The sequence below is a fragment of the Salvia splendens genome, chromosome 10, assembly GCF_004379255.2.
Source record: "Salvia splendens isolate huo1 chromosome 10, SspV2, whole genome shotgun sequence".
Classification (NCBI taxonomy): domain Eukaryota; kingdom Viridiplantae; phylum Streptophyta; class Magnoliopsida; order Lamiales; family Lamiaceae; genus Salvia; species Salvia splendens.
Window position 1 is genome coordinate 6,865,736 of NC_056041.1, and position 17,714 is coordinate 6,883,449.

A 17,714-nucleotide genomic window follows, 5' to 3' on the forward strand; every position below is an offset into this window, starting at 1 on the left:
ATTTCTGTAATCTTCATCTTTCTTTAGTTGTAAACTTGTACTAATATATGGTTGGAAAAAAATTAAAGTTCTAGTTAATCACCTTGACTTGATCTTGAAGATGATAGGCGGGGACAAAGAAAGGGTTTGCAATCTTCTTCTTATGGATCTCATTGTGTGTATTTGGTGGGATACAAACCATGGTCTTCATATGATGATAGATTTCTTTCTAATTAAATTGGGCCTTTGAAATTACCCTTGTAAGCAAATTATGTCAATGTTCTCTTCTTTCCAAAACTTAATTTCCAAATATTGTGCTAATAAAAAATAGAGCAATGGACATGTAAAAATACATTAGATATCACTACTAGCTAGCTACATCCACATGAAATGGATTTATGAAATTAATTAGTTAAATTTGTTATACTAGATGTAGGTTGAGAATGAGCAGGACATGTAGGAATTAAATACTCTCTCTGTCCCAAGGTAGTTGAGTCGTATTCCTTTTTGGGCTGTCCCGGCCAAGGTAGTCGAGTCATTTCATTTTTTTCCAAATACTTTATCCTCTTTCATACTTTACTCTCTCTATCTCTCTTACTTTATTCCATGTCTTACTTTACTCTCTCCAATTTAACCTTTAACACATCAATTTCTTAAATCTCGTGCCCAAAAGAAATAGTCCAATTACCTTGGGACGGGGGAAGTAGCATCAAAGGTAGTGGAAAATGAAAGTTGTAAAACCAAACTCGCATTTGGTCTGTGCTCTTTCCATGTAAAACGGATTAGTTAGGTGAATCCAAGTACAGTTATAAATCAGTTACACCAAAGTGGCATAGATTTATCACAAACCCTAAAACATAGATTTAGCCACTGCGTGTTTAGGACAACATATCAACACACAAAAATGGGAATAAAATCAAAGATGTAATAGAAACCCTAATTGAACAAAACAAAATTGAAAAGAGACATAAAAATGGCAAAACGGGTTTAGAAAAAGATATTTATTTAAGACAAAAGTATTTATATTATTTCGGGAAACAAAATAAAGGTAGAAATATATATGGTATTGGTACCTAATCCCACTTTCATTTATCGTTTATTAATTTCCAAATATGTTGTAATTAATATATAGTACTCCCTCCGTCCCCGAATAAGAGTCGTTAATTTCCTTTTTGGGCCGTCCCCCATTAAGAGTCACTCTTCATTTTTACCATAAATGGTAGTAGGTCTCACATTCCACTAACTCACTCCACTCACATTTTATTATAAAATCAATATAAAAAAGTGAGTCCCACATTCCACTAACTTTTTCAACCAACTTTTCTTTACATTTCTTAAAACTCGTGTCAGGTCAAACAACGACTCCTATTAAGGGATGGAGGGAGTAATATTTTTTTGAAAAAAAGGTAGATAGATGAGGAATCCATGTCGTCCAAACACTCCGAGACAAAGTAGATTCAGAAGAGAAAAGCAAGCTTTACTTTACGACCCAGAAAAAGGAAATTTCAAACCTACAAAAGAGTGAGCATAGGAAATTGGGTCGACACTAACATAACCCTATTTTTTCATCTTCATACCCTCACCCACTCCACCCCACCCCAACCTACCCGTCTCTATATTTAGTGGGCAAGTTTTTGTGATTGAATATTACAACCCCCACAAGAAATCAGGATTGTGTTGAGTTATTTGGCCATGCTTGTTTCTTGCCATTTTTAAAGGGCTTATGTCTCTTATATCTCTTCTCTACTGTGAATGTTTGTGTGTGGTTTTCTTTTGCTTTTGCTTCACTGTTAAAAACGGTTTTGTGGGTTTGATTTTTTTTATCAATCTTTGCTTTGATTTGGACCCATTTTGATTCTCAAAATCTCTTCTTTAATCCCTCTTTGCTTTCTTTAATATATGCGTATATTATATATGTGTTGTGTATGCGCCACTTGAGCCCTATTTTCAGCTTCATTTGTCTTCCACTGTTTCATCATATTTTTGGTTTCAATCAGTTTTGACTTTTTAGGAATTGAAGTGCATGGAATACACATGAACACATATACGTATATGCCTGGCTCCCTGTATGCCATCTGTGGAGCTCACCGGAAAAATCGATGGCCCTCCGTGGATGGCGTATGAGGAGCCAAGCATATCCACACATCGTATATGTTTTTGATTTACTTCCAATTTCAATTTCAATTTCAATTTTAATTTCAGTTTAAAGTTCTCTTGCCCGGTACTCCCTCCGTTCCATGTTAATAGAGTCATTTTTCTATTTTAGAAAGTTCCAAGTTAATTGAGTAATTTTTATTTTTGACAAAAAGTAATTCCCTCTTTTACTTTATTTTCTCTTCATCTCTCGTACTTTATTCTCTCTTACTTTTTCCACTATCCATTTAATACACTATTTTAAACTCTGTGCCAAAAAAAATGCATCTATTAACAAAGAACGGAGGGAGTACATATTTATCTCTTTAATTTCTTATTTCTTCTAAAATTTTCATCAGAATTGAAAAAAAGATTACTAGTTAGTTTGATTAATGAAGAGCATTTATATGATTTTGTCAGAGCTAGATGAGGTGTTTCACGTGGAACAAATTAAAGAGAGCTGTTGCAATTATTCGTTTTCCGATAAGGCATCAACCCTCTCTATAAACCGACAACATGAAAGTTACAACCTATGTATTGCCCAATCAACTTCAACCCTATTTATATATATAAATTTGTGTGTGTTTCTGTAATTAATCTTTTTTGGCACCTAACAATTACATCAATTTGACAGAACCCCACATCCCACCTGTTCCGTTAGTATCATTCTTGATTAACTAATAGTGGTGGCCACTTTACTAATAAAATGGTTTTAGTTAACTCAATTCATTTATTTTGGCAGATACTACATGCATAAGATTGGAGATATCTTGGTCAGGTACATTAGTATACAGTACTTGACCAATAAGATATGAAGAAACCCAAAAACTTTACAATTTCTAGCAAGATTTTGATGGGAGATGGATGCTAGATATATAGCAAATTGTAGATAGATAACAAAATTGAGTGGAGAATGTGATGATGCTAGCTCAAAATTGTAATGTGTTATACGCAAGAGACATGAGGCTAAGGGCTGTGGTCACTTTCGAGGGTATTTATATAGGAAAGTGAAACAGATGGATGGATGTAATGTGTTTGAGTGCTTAGGGTTTTTTAGGTCCATCTGCGTAGACCCTAATGTGGGGTTACCACTATGTGTGTGATATAAGGGTTTAGGGTAGTGATTAGTGAATATATGTATAAGAGATGAGATTAAACATCATTTTATTTCATTTTGCAGGTTTAGTGTGTGTGGTTGGTTAATTGAAGACACACATACACCAGTGTACATTCACATGTGTGTTTCCATATAAATGTAATAAGAGTGTATGTGTGTGTGTGTGTGAGAGAGAGAGAGAGAGGAGCTAGGGTATGTGGGCAGGGGAGATGGGATTCTACATATGAGTAGTAAAAAGAAGATTTTTTATCATATGATGGCTGGGGCTTGTGGGATCCCCCATTGATTCATACATTTACTCTAGAGAGGGAATGGGGAATGGACCACATGCACCCATGTAAAACACAAGAAGAGGGGAAAGAGAAATTCAAATTTTCAATCTCTCTCTCTCCATTTCTTGGTCTCTGGTTGGTTAGTGGAGAATAAATTTACAGTCAATGCAGGTCAAAAAAAGACATATTATTGGGGTTCTGGCATCAAGAGATGGGACCACCCTACCCCTTCCAGGAGATCTCCTGAAATCAATTGGATCTCTCTCTCTATATATATATATATTCATGTACTATATGTATGTGTGTGTATACTTACACAGACACACAAAGAGCTCATCAGGAAACCAGTGTGGTGTGCAGTATGGAGAACATTCCCACTGCATATATCAGCTTTGTCTTAAAAGGAGGAAAATGTAAAGGAAAAAGAGAAATTATTAAATGAAAAATAAATAAATAAAGAAGGGAATATGTGAGAAGAGCATATATGGGGTATATCACCTTTCTTTTCGCATTGTGTTCAGACCGTACTTAAAAGCAGATTCTATTCTCCCACCCCTCTCAAACTTTTAATATATCACCTCATCTTCTGACTCCACAGCTTTAAATTAAACAAATCATTGTATATTTGCATATCATGTAACGTTTGTTAATTGTAAAAGTGGTTGAATAATTGAGCTTATAAGGTCAAAAGAGAATTGTGAATTCGAGAGAGAACATACAAGTGAGGGGAAATTGAAACAAAATACCTGTAGATTTTGATGTTGGCTACCCAGATGCATGAGATATGTTTGGAGACCTATTTCATGGGTTGATTTTTCAAGATTTGTTGTCTTATTTTAAGGTGAGGATTGGGCTGAGTTTGAAATTTGAACTTTCAAGATTTGTAGGTTGCATTGAATCAAGTCATCGCATTGCCTCCCAAGTTGGAGGTATTCGATCCTGCTGATCAAGTAAACAAACTAACCTACAATTCAAATACTTGCTTCTACATTTTGCTTGTTTCGAGGTTGCTGTTTAAGACCATAATACACGATTTGTAGAAAATTATTGTCTAAGAATAACAGGCTACCAATAGCAGATTACAATATGATCCATAGACCAACTGTTGCAGAGTGCTGGAGCCCGAAAAGTGATTGTGTAGAGAGTGGAGACCAATCTTACAGTTGAATAACTGATGAGTGAAAGATCGTTCCATAATATAGCCACGAAGTATATCTGCTCAAGTTGTGTACTCTGCATTTATCTTCACGTAGTCATAGCTGAGATCACAGCCCCATGCTTGTCCAGCACCCGGACCATCGCCTATTTTAGACGGCAAAGGAAATTGATAAAAGTTCCAAGGTCATGATATATAGTATAGTTGATATGCCCAAATATGGCTCAACAATTAGAAAACAGATTTCTTAAAGTTACCAATAGATATCTGAATTATGACTGTCCCGTGTCTATCTCCCGCCTCTCGAAGGTAATTACTAGCAGCAGCCCTGAAACATTTTACAAGGACTCCTATCAGCTTATATAATATGATGAACTTTTGTGAGCCTATACATATTCAATTGGCTAGAATTCCACATTATTTCAGGTTATTTAAAGTTACCTATCAAATGACAGTGGCTGGCCTTTGTCCATCAATTTAGTATCACCAAGTGATATTCGAAGATTATTTTGATCAAAAGGGATTCCAGCATAACCAGCAGCACAAGCTATGCGCCCCCAATTTGGATCCCTGCCATATACTGCAGCCTACAGCATGGATAATGATATTAACATCTGACCAAGTCTAATCAGAATTTTCCAATCACTTAATCGAAAGATATAGTATCATGCCTTGGTTAATGAAGAAGAAGCCACAGATCGTGCAACTTTTGCTGCATCAGCTTCTGTACATGCCCCTGATACTTGGACCTGGAAATTGTATCCAGTTAAATCCGGAGAAGCTATCTACAGACTATAGACTCTCATAACGTCAGTCAGTCAACACCAACTTCAAGCATACGAAAGTAAATAGCTCCCCATGTAAAAATATTAGGAGGGCACCACAGTGACATTATACATCGTTGACTAGGCCTTCAATGGTGTTTTTACCTTTCAATGAGATACTTTACTAGAATAAAAAAACGGTCACTAAGCATTTTATATTACCAGATTGCTGATGCCTTGTGAAGCAGATGCGTTCCAAATTCTTAATTATAAGATGATATCATATGGTTGATGCCCAGTGGCCAAAAGAGTTTATGCAGCTTATTCCTTCTTAGGAATGGGTAAGACCTTATTTCTTCTGAGCTAATAGCAGATTATTTTCGTACTAGAATACTCATTTTTAGCTGCTACATATGTAACAAGGAAAGGGTTTTCGAAGCAGATGGAATACATGTTTTGGGAAAATATGCATACCTCAATCAAACACGTTGCTCCTTCGCCATCCCAGGCTATAGACTTAGCAAGACCTTGCATTACCTGACAAATTGATATTAGAAAATGTCACGTGGAAGTGAGATCATCTTGGAATGTATGTATGAGATAAAATAACCAACCGTGTATACTATTCACCATTCCATACCTAGAGCATTAAGAACATACTATTACATATCTACTGATGGATCTCATATCAGTCAACTGCAATGTCAACTAGGTAAATAGATTTGAACTATTTTGTTCTAACCAGTTCCATGAAATAAACATCACAGACCCCCAAACCTATGGTACTTCCGTTTTGCTTCGTCCTCCCTGGCAAATAAGCGCAGGAAATACATAGAAACTGAACTTCCCCTACTGCAAAAAGCAAGCGCCTTAATCTAATTGCAGTTTTACACATTTTTTAATGATAGAACAATAACAAACAAATTTCAGATACAGCACATGCCAGTCTGGATAGTAATAGAGAGTCAGAGAGATTATTTGATACCAACTAAGATTAAGATACGTACAACATCAAGACAGGCTTGCAAATGTTGTGCATCAGAATCATCAAGAGAAGATATTTTATTTGCTCTTGAAAGGCCACTAGCCAAAGCAATGACACAATCGTTAGTACTGGTATCTCCATCTACCTGCCAAAAAGCATCGAGCGGGGATAAAGTGAATACAAGCTTTTCTCGATCAGTAGTTACTAGTGTTAGAAAAAGAAACTAAACTTTATTTCAGAGTTATGTACTGATTAATACATAAAAGAAGATGGTGTCTTAACTAGTTATGATTAAATAGAGGAGTGTGTGTGTGTGTGTGTGTGTGTGTGTTAACTGTTAAGTAGATTGCATTAGCTCATTTAAGATCATTAGATCATCAAGCAATGCATTAATTAATCAATACAATGGACAATAGTATATATGTAAAATTGTCAGACTACACATGTGCCGATTGTCAGACAAATGTGTCAACTGTGTATCAAGAAATGGAGGGACTACATAGGGTAGTGAACGCTATACATGTAGAATCGTCCATAATGAACAATAAGTTAGTGTTCATATTAGAAGTCCATGTATTGGCTTCATAGTTCCAAGCAGATAAATCCATCAGAAAACAAGATATAGGAAGAACTTTGACACTTACAGTAATTTGATTGAAACTACGGCCGACAGCAACTCGTACCATTTTTCGCCACACATCACTTGAAACTGAGGCATCGGTTGTTACAACCTATAAAAGTTAAATAAGTAAAATTAATTATTTGTTACAAATTTTGTAGTAGAAAAAAATGACATCTGAAGTACATACCCCAAGCATTGTGGCCATGTTAGGATGAATCATCCCAGAACCTTTTGCCATACCACCAATCCTTACTTGTTTTCCTCCAACCTATTTCAATAAATAACAGGAAAGGTAACAATGATTGTAATGAAACACATCATCATAAAGCTCAACCATCAAATTCAAAACTATCAAACTATTGAAATTGACAACACTTTTATTGCTATAAATTGCCTCAACTCAAGATGTCAAATTCAACTCTAGAGCAGTAACAGCAGTTCAATATAAATCATGATTAGATAATGAAGAAGACATCTTCAATGCATACACATGCATGAACAAAGAGTTTCACACCATCGATTCTATGGCAACACTTTTGCTCACAAGATCTGTGGTAGTTATTGCTACAGCAGCAGAATCTGCACTGTAAACACACAATAAATCAGAAACTTTAATGAGGGAAAAGGAATCGAGTTTAAAAACAAAGGAAATAGGATGAAAGGGATTCAACTATGCATTTTGATAGAAGAAAGGAAAAGAAAGCTCATCTTCACATCCAAGTCAAGAAAAGAAGCTAGAGCTGGAGGCATAAATGGAACAATATCTATTGAGTCTAACATTTATCATTAAGTCTATTCTGATGAATTACCCTTGAATAGTTGACGACAGACGATTTACTAAATCTGGAAGTGACTGAAGAAGTGCCTCCTGCATGTGCGAAAGAAAAGCATTTAGCCAGGCCAGTGGCTAAATTGCAGCTATCTGGATTGTTAAGTAAAATCTTGAACAAGTTATGAATACATGCATGCATTGAGCATAACCAATAATCATGGCTATTGTATCTACCTTCTTGATACGTTTACCAATCACCCCAGTGGATTCAATCAAAACTTGGTCAGGCTTCAGTTGCAGTAACTGTACTCTTGCAAGTTAGATACATAAAGACTAATTTTTGTGATTAAAATATAAGAGGAATGGCAAACTCAAATACAGATACCTCAGCAAGGGCATGAGAACAGTGTAGTACATCCTGATAACCAGCATCGCCCTATAAACAAGTTTAAAAAATTAGTTCCATCATATATTGGTACAAATAGCCACTGCTACTCTAAATGATCTAACTTCCGGAAGTAGCATAGAGAAATTTCCTGGCTGAGTATATCCTTTTCTTTTATCAAAATTTAATCATGTTGTTTTAATGTACAACAGCAGTAGTGTAAGGAAAATTACCGTTGCAGCATTCGCTTGACCAGCATTTATCAGTACCGCACGGCCCTAAGAAGTGAAGGCACACATCAGTTATCTGGAGATTTGTTTTCTTCCTGGTGTCTTAATTTCTCGTCTTTTCTAATCCTTTGTTATATTTTAAGATTTCATAAGTTGAAAAATACAGATAGAATTACCAACATAAATAGGGTTGTAATAACATACGGTTTCAGACTTTTCTAGTGCGCCTTTGCAGTATAGCACTGGTGCAGCAGCAACAACATTAGTTGTAAATGTGCCTACATAATTAAGTAGTGTATTAGAACAAAGCACATGTTTAAGAAACTACTGAACCAAACTCCAATTTTTTTAAAGATGTAGCAAAAGGTTGTAGTATATCAAGGTTCCCACTGGGGTGCTGGTTTGATGATATGAACCACAGTCTACTAGTCTAAATGGACGAATGCTAACATCTCTAAATAGTAACGAGGAGATCAAACCTGCAGATACAGCATCTACATCGCAAGTGACCAGCGCAAGATCAGGCTTCTCTCCCACTGCACGTAATCCACCGTATATCCCAGCAGCTTTGAAACCCTTCGCTGCTGTAACACCACCCGGTATCTGGAACATTGAAGTCCATATTAGTGGTCAACTAAAATGACAAGTAAACCCCTTAGCAGATCCATTTGGTGAATTCATCAATTTGGAAGAAAAGAAAAAAATAGCATCCCCTTTTAATATTTAAGAACTGATAAGAGTAAATCCAAACTATCTGTCTATACTGCACTACTTTATCTAGTTCAAATTCTACATCAGCATTGACATACATAAAAAATTATGTGATTCTTACTAAATCTAGGTTCATTGCATCACATACGGACTGAAATCTGAAACATTCAAGGAGAAGCATCTCCATATTAATAAACCCCAAACCAATTGGCTCCCCTAAAAAGTTAATGATAATACAATAGTAAAATTTACAAACCAAACAAAGAATTAGACTCTGAATAATCAAACACAAGTATTCATTTTCCTAATGATTGTAAGGAGCAGATACACATGAGTCCTCCCATTTGGGTAGATAACTAAAACTGCACCCATGTGATGAATGACTAACATGATAACACTACAATGCACTCCAACAAAGAAGAGAGCACACAACAGAAGCTAATATGCATACTCACATGCCACACTGTATACACGCACGTACATTGCATATATGTACAAGGCGAATCCATAATTCGATAATATGGTGAGCTAAAATGTTAACACTTGTATGCATCAAAATATCAATATCCGTATAAACTGTGTTTGCAAAACTTGAATGCATAAAATTCAAGCCAAAATATTAGGCATTAGTTTAAATCATTTTAGGGTGGGTTAATTTTGGGTTGAGAGCATAAATATATGGGGTATAAGGAAATTTTTAGTGCTTGCACTGGGCTTGAGCCCTTAGTAGATACCCCTGTCACTGAAAGAGCACCAAATACTTGGAAGATAAAAATGAAAACTTGGCGCTAATTATTGACCTGATGCCATGGCCCTTCAGGAAGCAAAATAGGAGCTGCCGGTATGTAATTCGACACGTCCTCTCCAACTGACACTGTCGCAAAAACTATGCAGTTATTCATTCTCAAACTACCTGCTGGTGAATATATCTGCACAATTAAAATAGCTGGTCAGTCTGATTACCATCCACAAATGCAGATTTTCTAATTTATTGATTAAATTATAAATGTAGAAGCAAGCTATCAATTAAAAAGAGACATGGAACCTATAGATATCACTACAAGTGTGGTTGAATGAACGTTTAGAAATGCAAACCTTGGATTGATTGAGTCCGCGGAATTTGAGGGTGAAATGGTGAGAAACGTAGAGAGACATTGTCGGCGGCTGGAAAACGAATTTAGTAATTTATTTTAGGGTTTAGCAAAGATTTTGGTCTGAGATTAAGCTGGACTGAGAGTCTTAGACTTAAACAACACAGTATATCTGAATGCACACACATAGTAATTAAATTTGTTTGAAACTTAATATATACCCTACATTACTGTTAAACGGCGGCGGGAGAGAGGCGGAGATAGCGGCACACTGTGACTGTGCTGCAGTTATTGTTCGCAGTGCGAGTGATGACGGTGCGACGATTCTTGATTATATATGCATTGGCGTGAGCCGTTGAGCGTCTCATTCAACTATTTCAACCCATTTCTTTCTTTTCTTTCTAAATTAGTTCCCCAAATTCCATTTTTTTTCTAGATTTGACAAAGGTTGAATGTTGAAAGGTGGGCTTATTTCTAGAAGACAATTGACATACATTGAATTTTTTTTGTTTAACCACATGCGTACGAAATCCGCCTTTTTGCGGAATTCGGTGATGGCGGGGGTTGAACCCTTGACCTCAAGGTTATCACAGTTCCGGATATACATTGAATTTTGGGTTGACTGTTAAATGTGCTAAAATGTTTATTAGATTGAATTAAACTAGTTATTGTACTGCCATTTAGGTTTCTTAGCTAGTTCCCCATTTGTTTTTCAATCAATAATGAATTAAGAATTATATGAACTCTGAAATTAAAAAAGAAATCCTGATAGTCACTAATGGTGATACTCATACCAGAACTAATGATTGATTATTGATATGCATTTTTTAAGTAAATATAATTATTTTGATAATTCAAATGCTAAAATCGAATTTCAAATGTGGTGTTTACTTATTTATTTATTTTTATTGTTTAAACTAGGACGGTCAATGAAACCGTAACCCATTATTTAAAGAGTTTAGGATTGAAAATTTATAGTAAAATAAATTCACAATTCTATTATCTAAATAATACATTAAATTTAAAGGGTTAGAATTGAAATTTTATATTATGATAAAATCACACTAACCCAATTGGAATCCAAATAGGGTTGATCCAGAACTGCGTAAATTGGAGATAAGAGAAACTATTATTATTATCTTTTACAATTAATTCATATTGATAATATTTGAAATATAAGTAATTATATAAAAATTTAGTCTTTCACTTTATATTTAATGTATATGTATATTTGATTGTATTAATATAATAATAGATAACTAAATTATAACATTTCAATTCACTGTGAAAAATATGTTTAATCATTTTTTAATGAGAGATTTTAGAATATGAGATTAAATTTGCAAACCTTTAAATTTTTGGAGTTGAATTAGCATGCCATTTAGAATATGAGTTGAGACATGTGAATTTTTCATTTTAAGGGATTTTTACATTTTCTTTTATTTTCTCTTCTTTCCCCTCACAAAAATACAAGAATGACCGAACTACCCAATTAAAAATTTCACGAGGCATGCAAACTTTTTATTTTAGATTTTTACATTTTTTTTCTCTTCGTTTCTTTTTCTTTTCCCTCACATAATACAAGAATTGGCCAAACTACACAATGAAAAAATTAAAATATTTTAAATTGTTTTTAACCACAAAGTACAAAATTTCAGTTTTCCAAAACTAAAATCTCTTATGGGGAACTTGGTTCATTCTTGTATTTGTGATGAAAAACGAATAAAAAAAGTGAAAATAAGAGAAAAATATAAAAATCTTTTAAAATAAAAAAAATCCACGTACCTCAGTTTCATAGCAAATTTAATCTCAGTTTTTTTGAATTGAACTAAAAGTAATGGGACATACAAATTACAAGATTGTAATATTTAATTTTGATAATAATATTATAACCCATATATAACGTATTCTGCAGACTATCCATTTCGTAGACGAGGGTTTCAAACTATTTTTCTTATATTCGATTAGAATTTATTAATATCCTTTTTCCATTGCAAAATTGGGGATTGATTCGATCCAGTTATCGTCCCTGAAGGTAAATAATTTGAGTAGAACTCGTAGAGAAAAAGATGGAAGACGAAGAGGTGAATATCGAAGAATTGGCTGCCAATCTTTCTACTTACGAAGAGCAACTTCAGCAGGTGCTTCCTTTTCTTTTTCCGTTATCGTGCGGGAATTGATTTTGTTTGTGTAGATTATTCTCGCAGCGATTCAAAGACTTCTTTTTTGGCTGATTTGCTACGGATTTTGGTCCTTTTTAGCGTGAATTGTTTATTCTTCGACGCATTTTAGTGTTGATTGTTGACAGCGAAGATTGGAGGTTCTCCTCAGTCTTAAAACCTAACTAGAGGTCTTTAGCTGCTTTTCTATCCTAATATTTACCGAGTATAGGAAGGGGTTAGGCTTTAAAGTTTAAACTTTGCCTCTTTAAGTTAGGCTTTGAGTTTGTGATGTGTGTTTTTGACACCTTTAAATTTCTCATTCTGATGCTATTCACTTTTCTTTGAGGCAGTGAAATCTAAACCATGATCTTTGTATAGCAATAGCATTGAAAAGGTTTCGCAATTTTATTGACCAAATATAATTTAATGTAATAGTATTGCTCTTGGAATCAAATACTCCAGTATAGGAGTGGGATATTGGTGTTCACTTATTCACTATCTTGTTCTTATTGAAGGGGTATGCCTGGCCAATGTGCAATTTTATCATTCCCTGCTACTATTTTTAATTTTTGGGTTTTGGTTTCTCTTAAAAGTGAATATTACTCATTTGCTTCAGTATTCCGAATTTTGTATTTATGTCTTAATATTGTTCCAGGTACGCAAACTGTTGAAAGATGATCCGAAGAATTCTGAATTTTTGGACATGGAGAAAGAACTTGCGGAGGTGATTTTCATTTTTTTGTTTTTGCAAACTTCCTTCCTCTCATTGTTGCTGGTGGATCCCACAGTTCTAAGTATGGGAGCCTCCTATCCTTTCTGCTTAACATTACATATATCATCATAGTTGCTAGTTGTTAGAGATGTTTAAGAACACCAACCATTGCTGTATAATAGGCTAGAAGGTCATTACTTTCTTTAAAGTTTAATTTCAGTCTCAGTCTCTCTCTCTCTCTCTCTCTCTCTCTCTGTCTCCTTTCTTAAATATTACTATTGCTCGAACAAGCAGTTTCAAGGAACTGCCTCTGGCAGATGAAAGATGTTTTTCCCCTTGTGGTTTGCCAAGGTGAGAATATCTTGTCTTGTTAAAAGAAATAAACATACATGGTGTGCAGAAGTGTCGGGGTTTTAGAAAGAAGACACTAGGACTTTGTCAAGATGTCCATCACTTCTGTCTTGATTCCATTGCAGGTGTGCTATGTGGTGATGGCCGGCCTGCTCTGTCTCGTGAATTTTGGCTGTCACTCTGGATTGAAGTTCATGTTATCATCTTTTAACTAATTATATTATAATAATTGGAAGATTATAATTTGGGTTTATTTGTGGCTGAAGGTGATCGCATTGACGGAGGAGCTTCTGACAACTGCCAAACAAAATGATGGTAGTTCTGAACTTGTTAATGGGACTAGTGGTGAAGCATCTCCTGATCTGCAGCTATCTGGGATCACCTTTGATGTTAGTCATTTTCCGACTTGTTTTTTTTGAATTTTGAGCTAACAATGAATAACGACCGTATATTCTAGTAAGTTGTAAGACACATTACATCTTGGTAAGTTGGTATTCAATTAGTGTAATAGTGTTACTCTAGCTTGGAAGTATAGTGTAATTTATATTGTTGTCTTAAGTTGTTTAGCCTTTGATGTCATGCTGCATTGTGTTTATTTTGCATGAGTTGTCTTGAGTCATAATCTGATAATATTCTTTGTCAATGAGTCTTTTCTGAACTCCGTTCATGATAAGCTTAAAGTGCCCTTCTTTAATTTAAAAAGGATATATACTTTTTTCAGTCCCTTCTTATTTTCATCTCCTTAGCCATGCTTCACTGCCAGACATGCTGATCTGACTACTTTTATTGGTATTCCCATGCAGAAACCAAGAACTACTGCTATTGATGGTAATAAATTTCCACTTGGAACCAAAGTCCAAGCTGTCTGGAGCGAAGATGGAGAGTGGTATTTATAGTGAATATATGTTTTTGCTGGGTTTTGTGTTAATTAGTAAAGATGTCTCTATCCTTCAGTTTCTTTATCTCTTCTCCCTCTTTTATGTGGTTGATTTAGATTGAATGTTCAGGTATGATGCAACCATTGAGTCTCATACTCCAAATGGGTATTTTGTCACCTATGATGGATGGGGTAACAAGGAAGAGGTAATCTATCTTCCTTCTTGCATGGTGCTTTTTTCTAATGTCAAACGGTCAAAGAAAACAAAAAAGTTTACTAGTAATATTTAACCCTGTGGCATAGCTGGAATAGGAAGGGACCCTATAGAACTTGTTAAACTTAAAAACTGTGTTTACGACCTGGTCTACTTGTGACCTACTAATCTAGTTCATTTATCACACAAACCCTCAATTCCATGAATTGCATGGAGGCTCTACCTAAGTCCTAAGCTTATGTAGCTTCATATTGTAATGTGATTTTTGAGATTACATTTAGAAGGGGTTGGTGATTCCAGGTGGATCCCGATAACGTTAGACCTATCCAAGGCACTGCAGACCCTTTGCTGGAAGCTGAAAAGATTGCTGTTGCTACAAAAGAAGCCCTAAAACGGAAGATTGCCCAATCTGCTAGCAAGGACTTCGAGGCTTGGACTGTTCCTGCAAAACTTCAAATTGATCGTAATGATCCTGAAGATGTGGTATATTTGGATTTACTGCTCATTTTATTGTGATTATGATCGAATGAGTATCTTTAAGTAGTAGTATTAAAGCAAGGAATCATGATCAAAACTTCTTCTGCAAATTAATTAGTGCACATATGCTGAGTTGTCAGCTAATTGTAATCCAATTGAATGGGATGTTTGATTTTATTTTCCACTAGATGAGCTAAGATTGGGAAGGGTATTAGTGATTCCAGAGCACTGGCCTCATCCCCTAATCGTAAAATATTCATACCTGATTACTGATGTTTAATTGCATCCTGGAACCCCCTCTATACCCTCCATCGGGGTTGAGGATAGGACCCATGATGGGGTTTGAGGATGCCATTCTGTGTTTTTTACATATTTTTTAAAAAAATATTCTTTTACACAGAAAGCTACAAAGCGTAAAAAGATACATGCATTCAAGTCCAAAATGCGTATGGAAGAAAAAGAAGTTACACAAAACAAGAGGCAGAATGCCTGGCAGCAATTCCAGACCACGAAAGGCAAAGCTAAAAAGGTGTGTTCACGTTTGCTGCCTACTTTTATTTGTGTTTCATACATCATTATGTCGAGTCATATACTGCTGTAAGCAAGCAGTGTTCCCCCCATTTGCTGCCTGCTTTTATTTGTGTTTCATACATCATTATGTCGAGTCATATACTGCTGTAAGCAAGCAGTGTTCCCCCCATTTTGTGCATTTTTTAAGAGAGCATGATCCGCCTTTTATGCGGGACACACACCCACAAACACTCATTCTGTTGTGTGCACCATGCTGGTATATGTGTTTGTATATTCTTTTCTTGCTTTTCTCCACGTGTCTCAATGTGCTTAAGTGCAGAACTTATAATCTACAAGTGGCATCTAATGCTATTCTCTGCACTGAACTACTCCCTCCGTCCCACATAAGATAACACGTTTTCCTTTTTAGTTTGTCCCAACTAAGATGACACATTTCCTTTTTTTGGAAACTCTCTCTCTCCAATTAATACATGCAACCACTTTTTTCCACCCCTATTAAAATATTCATCTTTTCTTTCTATTTTAATACTTTCACCCACTTTTTCTCTCTCCAATTAAACACATTAACCAATCACTCCTAAAATCCCGTGCCGGCTAAGGAATGTGTCATCTTAGCCGGGACGGAGGGTGGAATCTAGAATCTTCAATCACCTTGCTTTAATTGCACACTTGTCATAGCCCCTTTTGTTACTACTGGCAATAGTATCCTCTTCTGTTTACTGACGAGAACTAAAAATTAATCAAACCCTTTTTCATCTATGTTTGGTTGCCTGCTGGATTGTTCACCATGGTGCTTCCACTTGTGCTGTAATATCATGTCTTCTTTTATTTTTACCTTTTGGTTTCCCCCAAAAAGCTTATAATCATAGTTGTGGGGTTTACATCAATGGTTGAAATGAAGCTTTGACATCCTACTTGTGCTACACCAAACATGCATTATGTGATACATCAGCATGTGACTGGATGGCTAATGCAGTAGGAGTTTAGACATTACGTGGATGCTTGGAAGATGTGTTCTTTCCTACTAGCTGCATGTATCTCATTTCTGTTATTTTTTTCTTCTTCCTGTCATTTACGTCTTTTGTAGTAGCATTTTTCTCGTGTCGTGTCTTTTCAACAAGTAAAAGGTTCTCTTTTTTATGTACTATATTGAAATTTGGCTTTATCCTAAAGGTTGGTTTCTTCTCGGGCCGAAACCGCGAGAGCATATTCAAGTCTCCTGATGATCCATTTGGGAAAGTTGGAGTGACCGGAAGCGGGAAGGGTTTGACTGAGTTTCAGAAAAGAGAGAAACATTTACATCTCAAAGGAGCAAATATGGAAAGTGCAGATGAGTGATGTAACCATTTAGAGTTATCTCTGTTGTGTAACTTTTATGATAACTGAGTTTTCTGTGCAAATTGTGATTGCACTAGCAGAGCCATATATGAACATGTTGGTTGGTTCGTGATTGAAATGGTTTCGAACTTTCTGTAGATGGCATTAACTTGTGATCAAATAGTTCATACCTGATCTGTTGCATCCAATGAACGACACACTTGGTCTATTCTATCGTGATCCCACATAATTTATGGAAGCTCGACCTATGCTGGATAGTAGACAGTGAAAAATATAAAGGAAATGAATCTTCAAATTTTGAATTTTCTGCGTAACATATTTGCATCCTTGCAATATGACACACAGGGCATAACTTCGCAATAAGATACCTCATGCCAAAAGACAAAGACTAGCATATATACATGATGCGTGCCTTACCTATTGTGACGGTGGCGAATGTTCTAATAGGTGTTTAGGAGTATCATAACAGGCAATATTGTTACCTATTATGACAATGTAATGACATAATAGGTGTTTCACCTATTGTGACACTTTTAAATGATTGTGACACTTTTAAATGACATAATAGGTGATCATGGAAGACGACATGCTAAAATGATTTGACAAGTACATATGCCTTTAACTTAGATAATGGTAATCAAATGGGTAACTTTTTTTTCATTTTTGAAATATCGATTCATGTTTCGTTGTACAGTAATGTTAAGAATTTTTATTATTTTTTTTAATCTTTTGAGTTTTCACAATTTTTATAACCTTATGCTCTTTCTCTTAAAACTCTTCCCATTTACTCCCTCCGTCCCACAATCTATTTTCATCCGTCCCACAATAAGAGTCT

At 35.4% G+C, this 17,714-nt stretch overlaps 2 protein-coding genes across 5 annotated transcripts; one reads left to right on the top strand and one right to left on the bottom strand.

The window, feature by feature from the left end:
- Positions 1-4,389: 4,389 nt before the first annotated feature.
- On the bottom strand, positions 4,390-10,661 carry LOC121750903 (arginine biosynthesis bifunctional protein ArgJ, chloroplastic-like). 4 transcript variants are annotated; one of them, XM_042145563.1, is made up of 18 exons: positions 10,444-10,659; positions 10,222-10,290; positions 9,927-10,055; positions 8,895-9,018; positions 8,620-8,693; positions 8,419-8,463; positions 8,186-8,236; positions 8,035-8,103; positions 7,838-7,896; positions 7,543-7,612; positions 7,216-7,296; positions 7,051-7,137; positions 6,429-6,551; positions 5,896-5,958; positions 5,329-5,406; positions 5,099-5,244; positions 4,915-4,985; positions 4,390-4,803 (listed from the first exon to the last, which is right to left on the bottom strand). In XM_042145563.1, the coding sequence occupies exons 2-18, from the start codon at positions 10,279-10,281 to the stop codon at positions 4,721-4,723; spliced, it is 1,413 nt and encodes a 470-aa protein (XP_042001497.1). In that variant the 5' UTR covers positions 10,282-10,290; positions 10,444-10,659; the 3' UTR covers positions 4,390-4,720. The 4 variants fall into 4 exon arrangements, 3 of the variants coding, with proteins under 3 accessions (XP_042001497.1, XP_042001498.1, XP_042001499.1); XM_042145564.1 differs by having other exon boundaries at positions 10,439-10,659; XM_042145565.1 differs by lacking the exon at positions 10,222-10,290.
- Positions 10,662-12,128: 1,467 nt separating this feature from the next.
- Positions 12,129-17,087, top strand: LOC121750953 (survival of motor neuron-related-splicing factor 30-like). The gene is made up of 8 exons (XM_042145634.1): positions 12,129-12,358; positions 13,035-13,103; positions 13,709-13,831; positions 14,246-14,328; positions 14,450-14,525; positions 14,834-15,016; positions 15,411-15,539; positions 16,715-17,087. Exons 1-8 carry the CDS (start codon positions 12,287-12,289, stop codon positions 16,877-16,879), a joined length of 900 nt encoding a protein of 299 aa, XP_042001568.1. The 5' UTR covers positions 12,129-12,286; the 3' UTR covers positions 16,880-17,087.
- The last annotated feature ends 627 nt before the right edge of the window (positions 17,088-17,714 follow it).

Bases quoted from the DNA above. Each gene is read 5' to 3' on its own strand.
- LOC121750903 (XM_042145563.1), bottom strand. From the start codon at position 10,281: ATGTCTCTCTACGTTTCTCACCATTTCACCCTCAAATTCCGCGGACTC. The intron at 10,056-10,221 runs GTTTGCATTTCT...TTAATTGTGCAG, and splicing joins GCGGACTCAATCAATCCAAG to ATATATTCACCAGCAGGTAG. The intron at 7,897-8,034 runs GTAGATACAATA...TCGCACATGCAG, and splicing joins TTGGTAAACGTATCAAGAAG to GAGGCACTTCTTCAGTCACT.
- LOC121750953 (XM_042145634.1), top strand. From the start codon at position 12,287: ATGGAAGACGAAGAGGTGAATATCGAAGAATTGGCTGCCAATCTTTCT. The intron at 12,359-13,034 runs GTGCTTCCTTTT...ATATTGTTCCAG, and splicing joins ACGAAGAGCAACTTCAGCAG to GTACGCAAACTGTTGAAAGA. The intron at 14,526-14,833 runs GTAATCTATCTT...TGGTGATTCCAG, and splicing joins GATGGGGTAACAAGGAAGAG to GTGGATCCCGATAACGTTAG.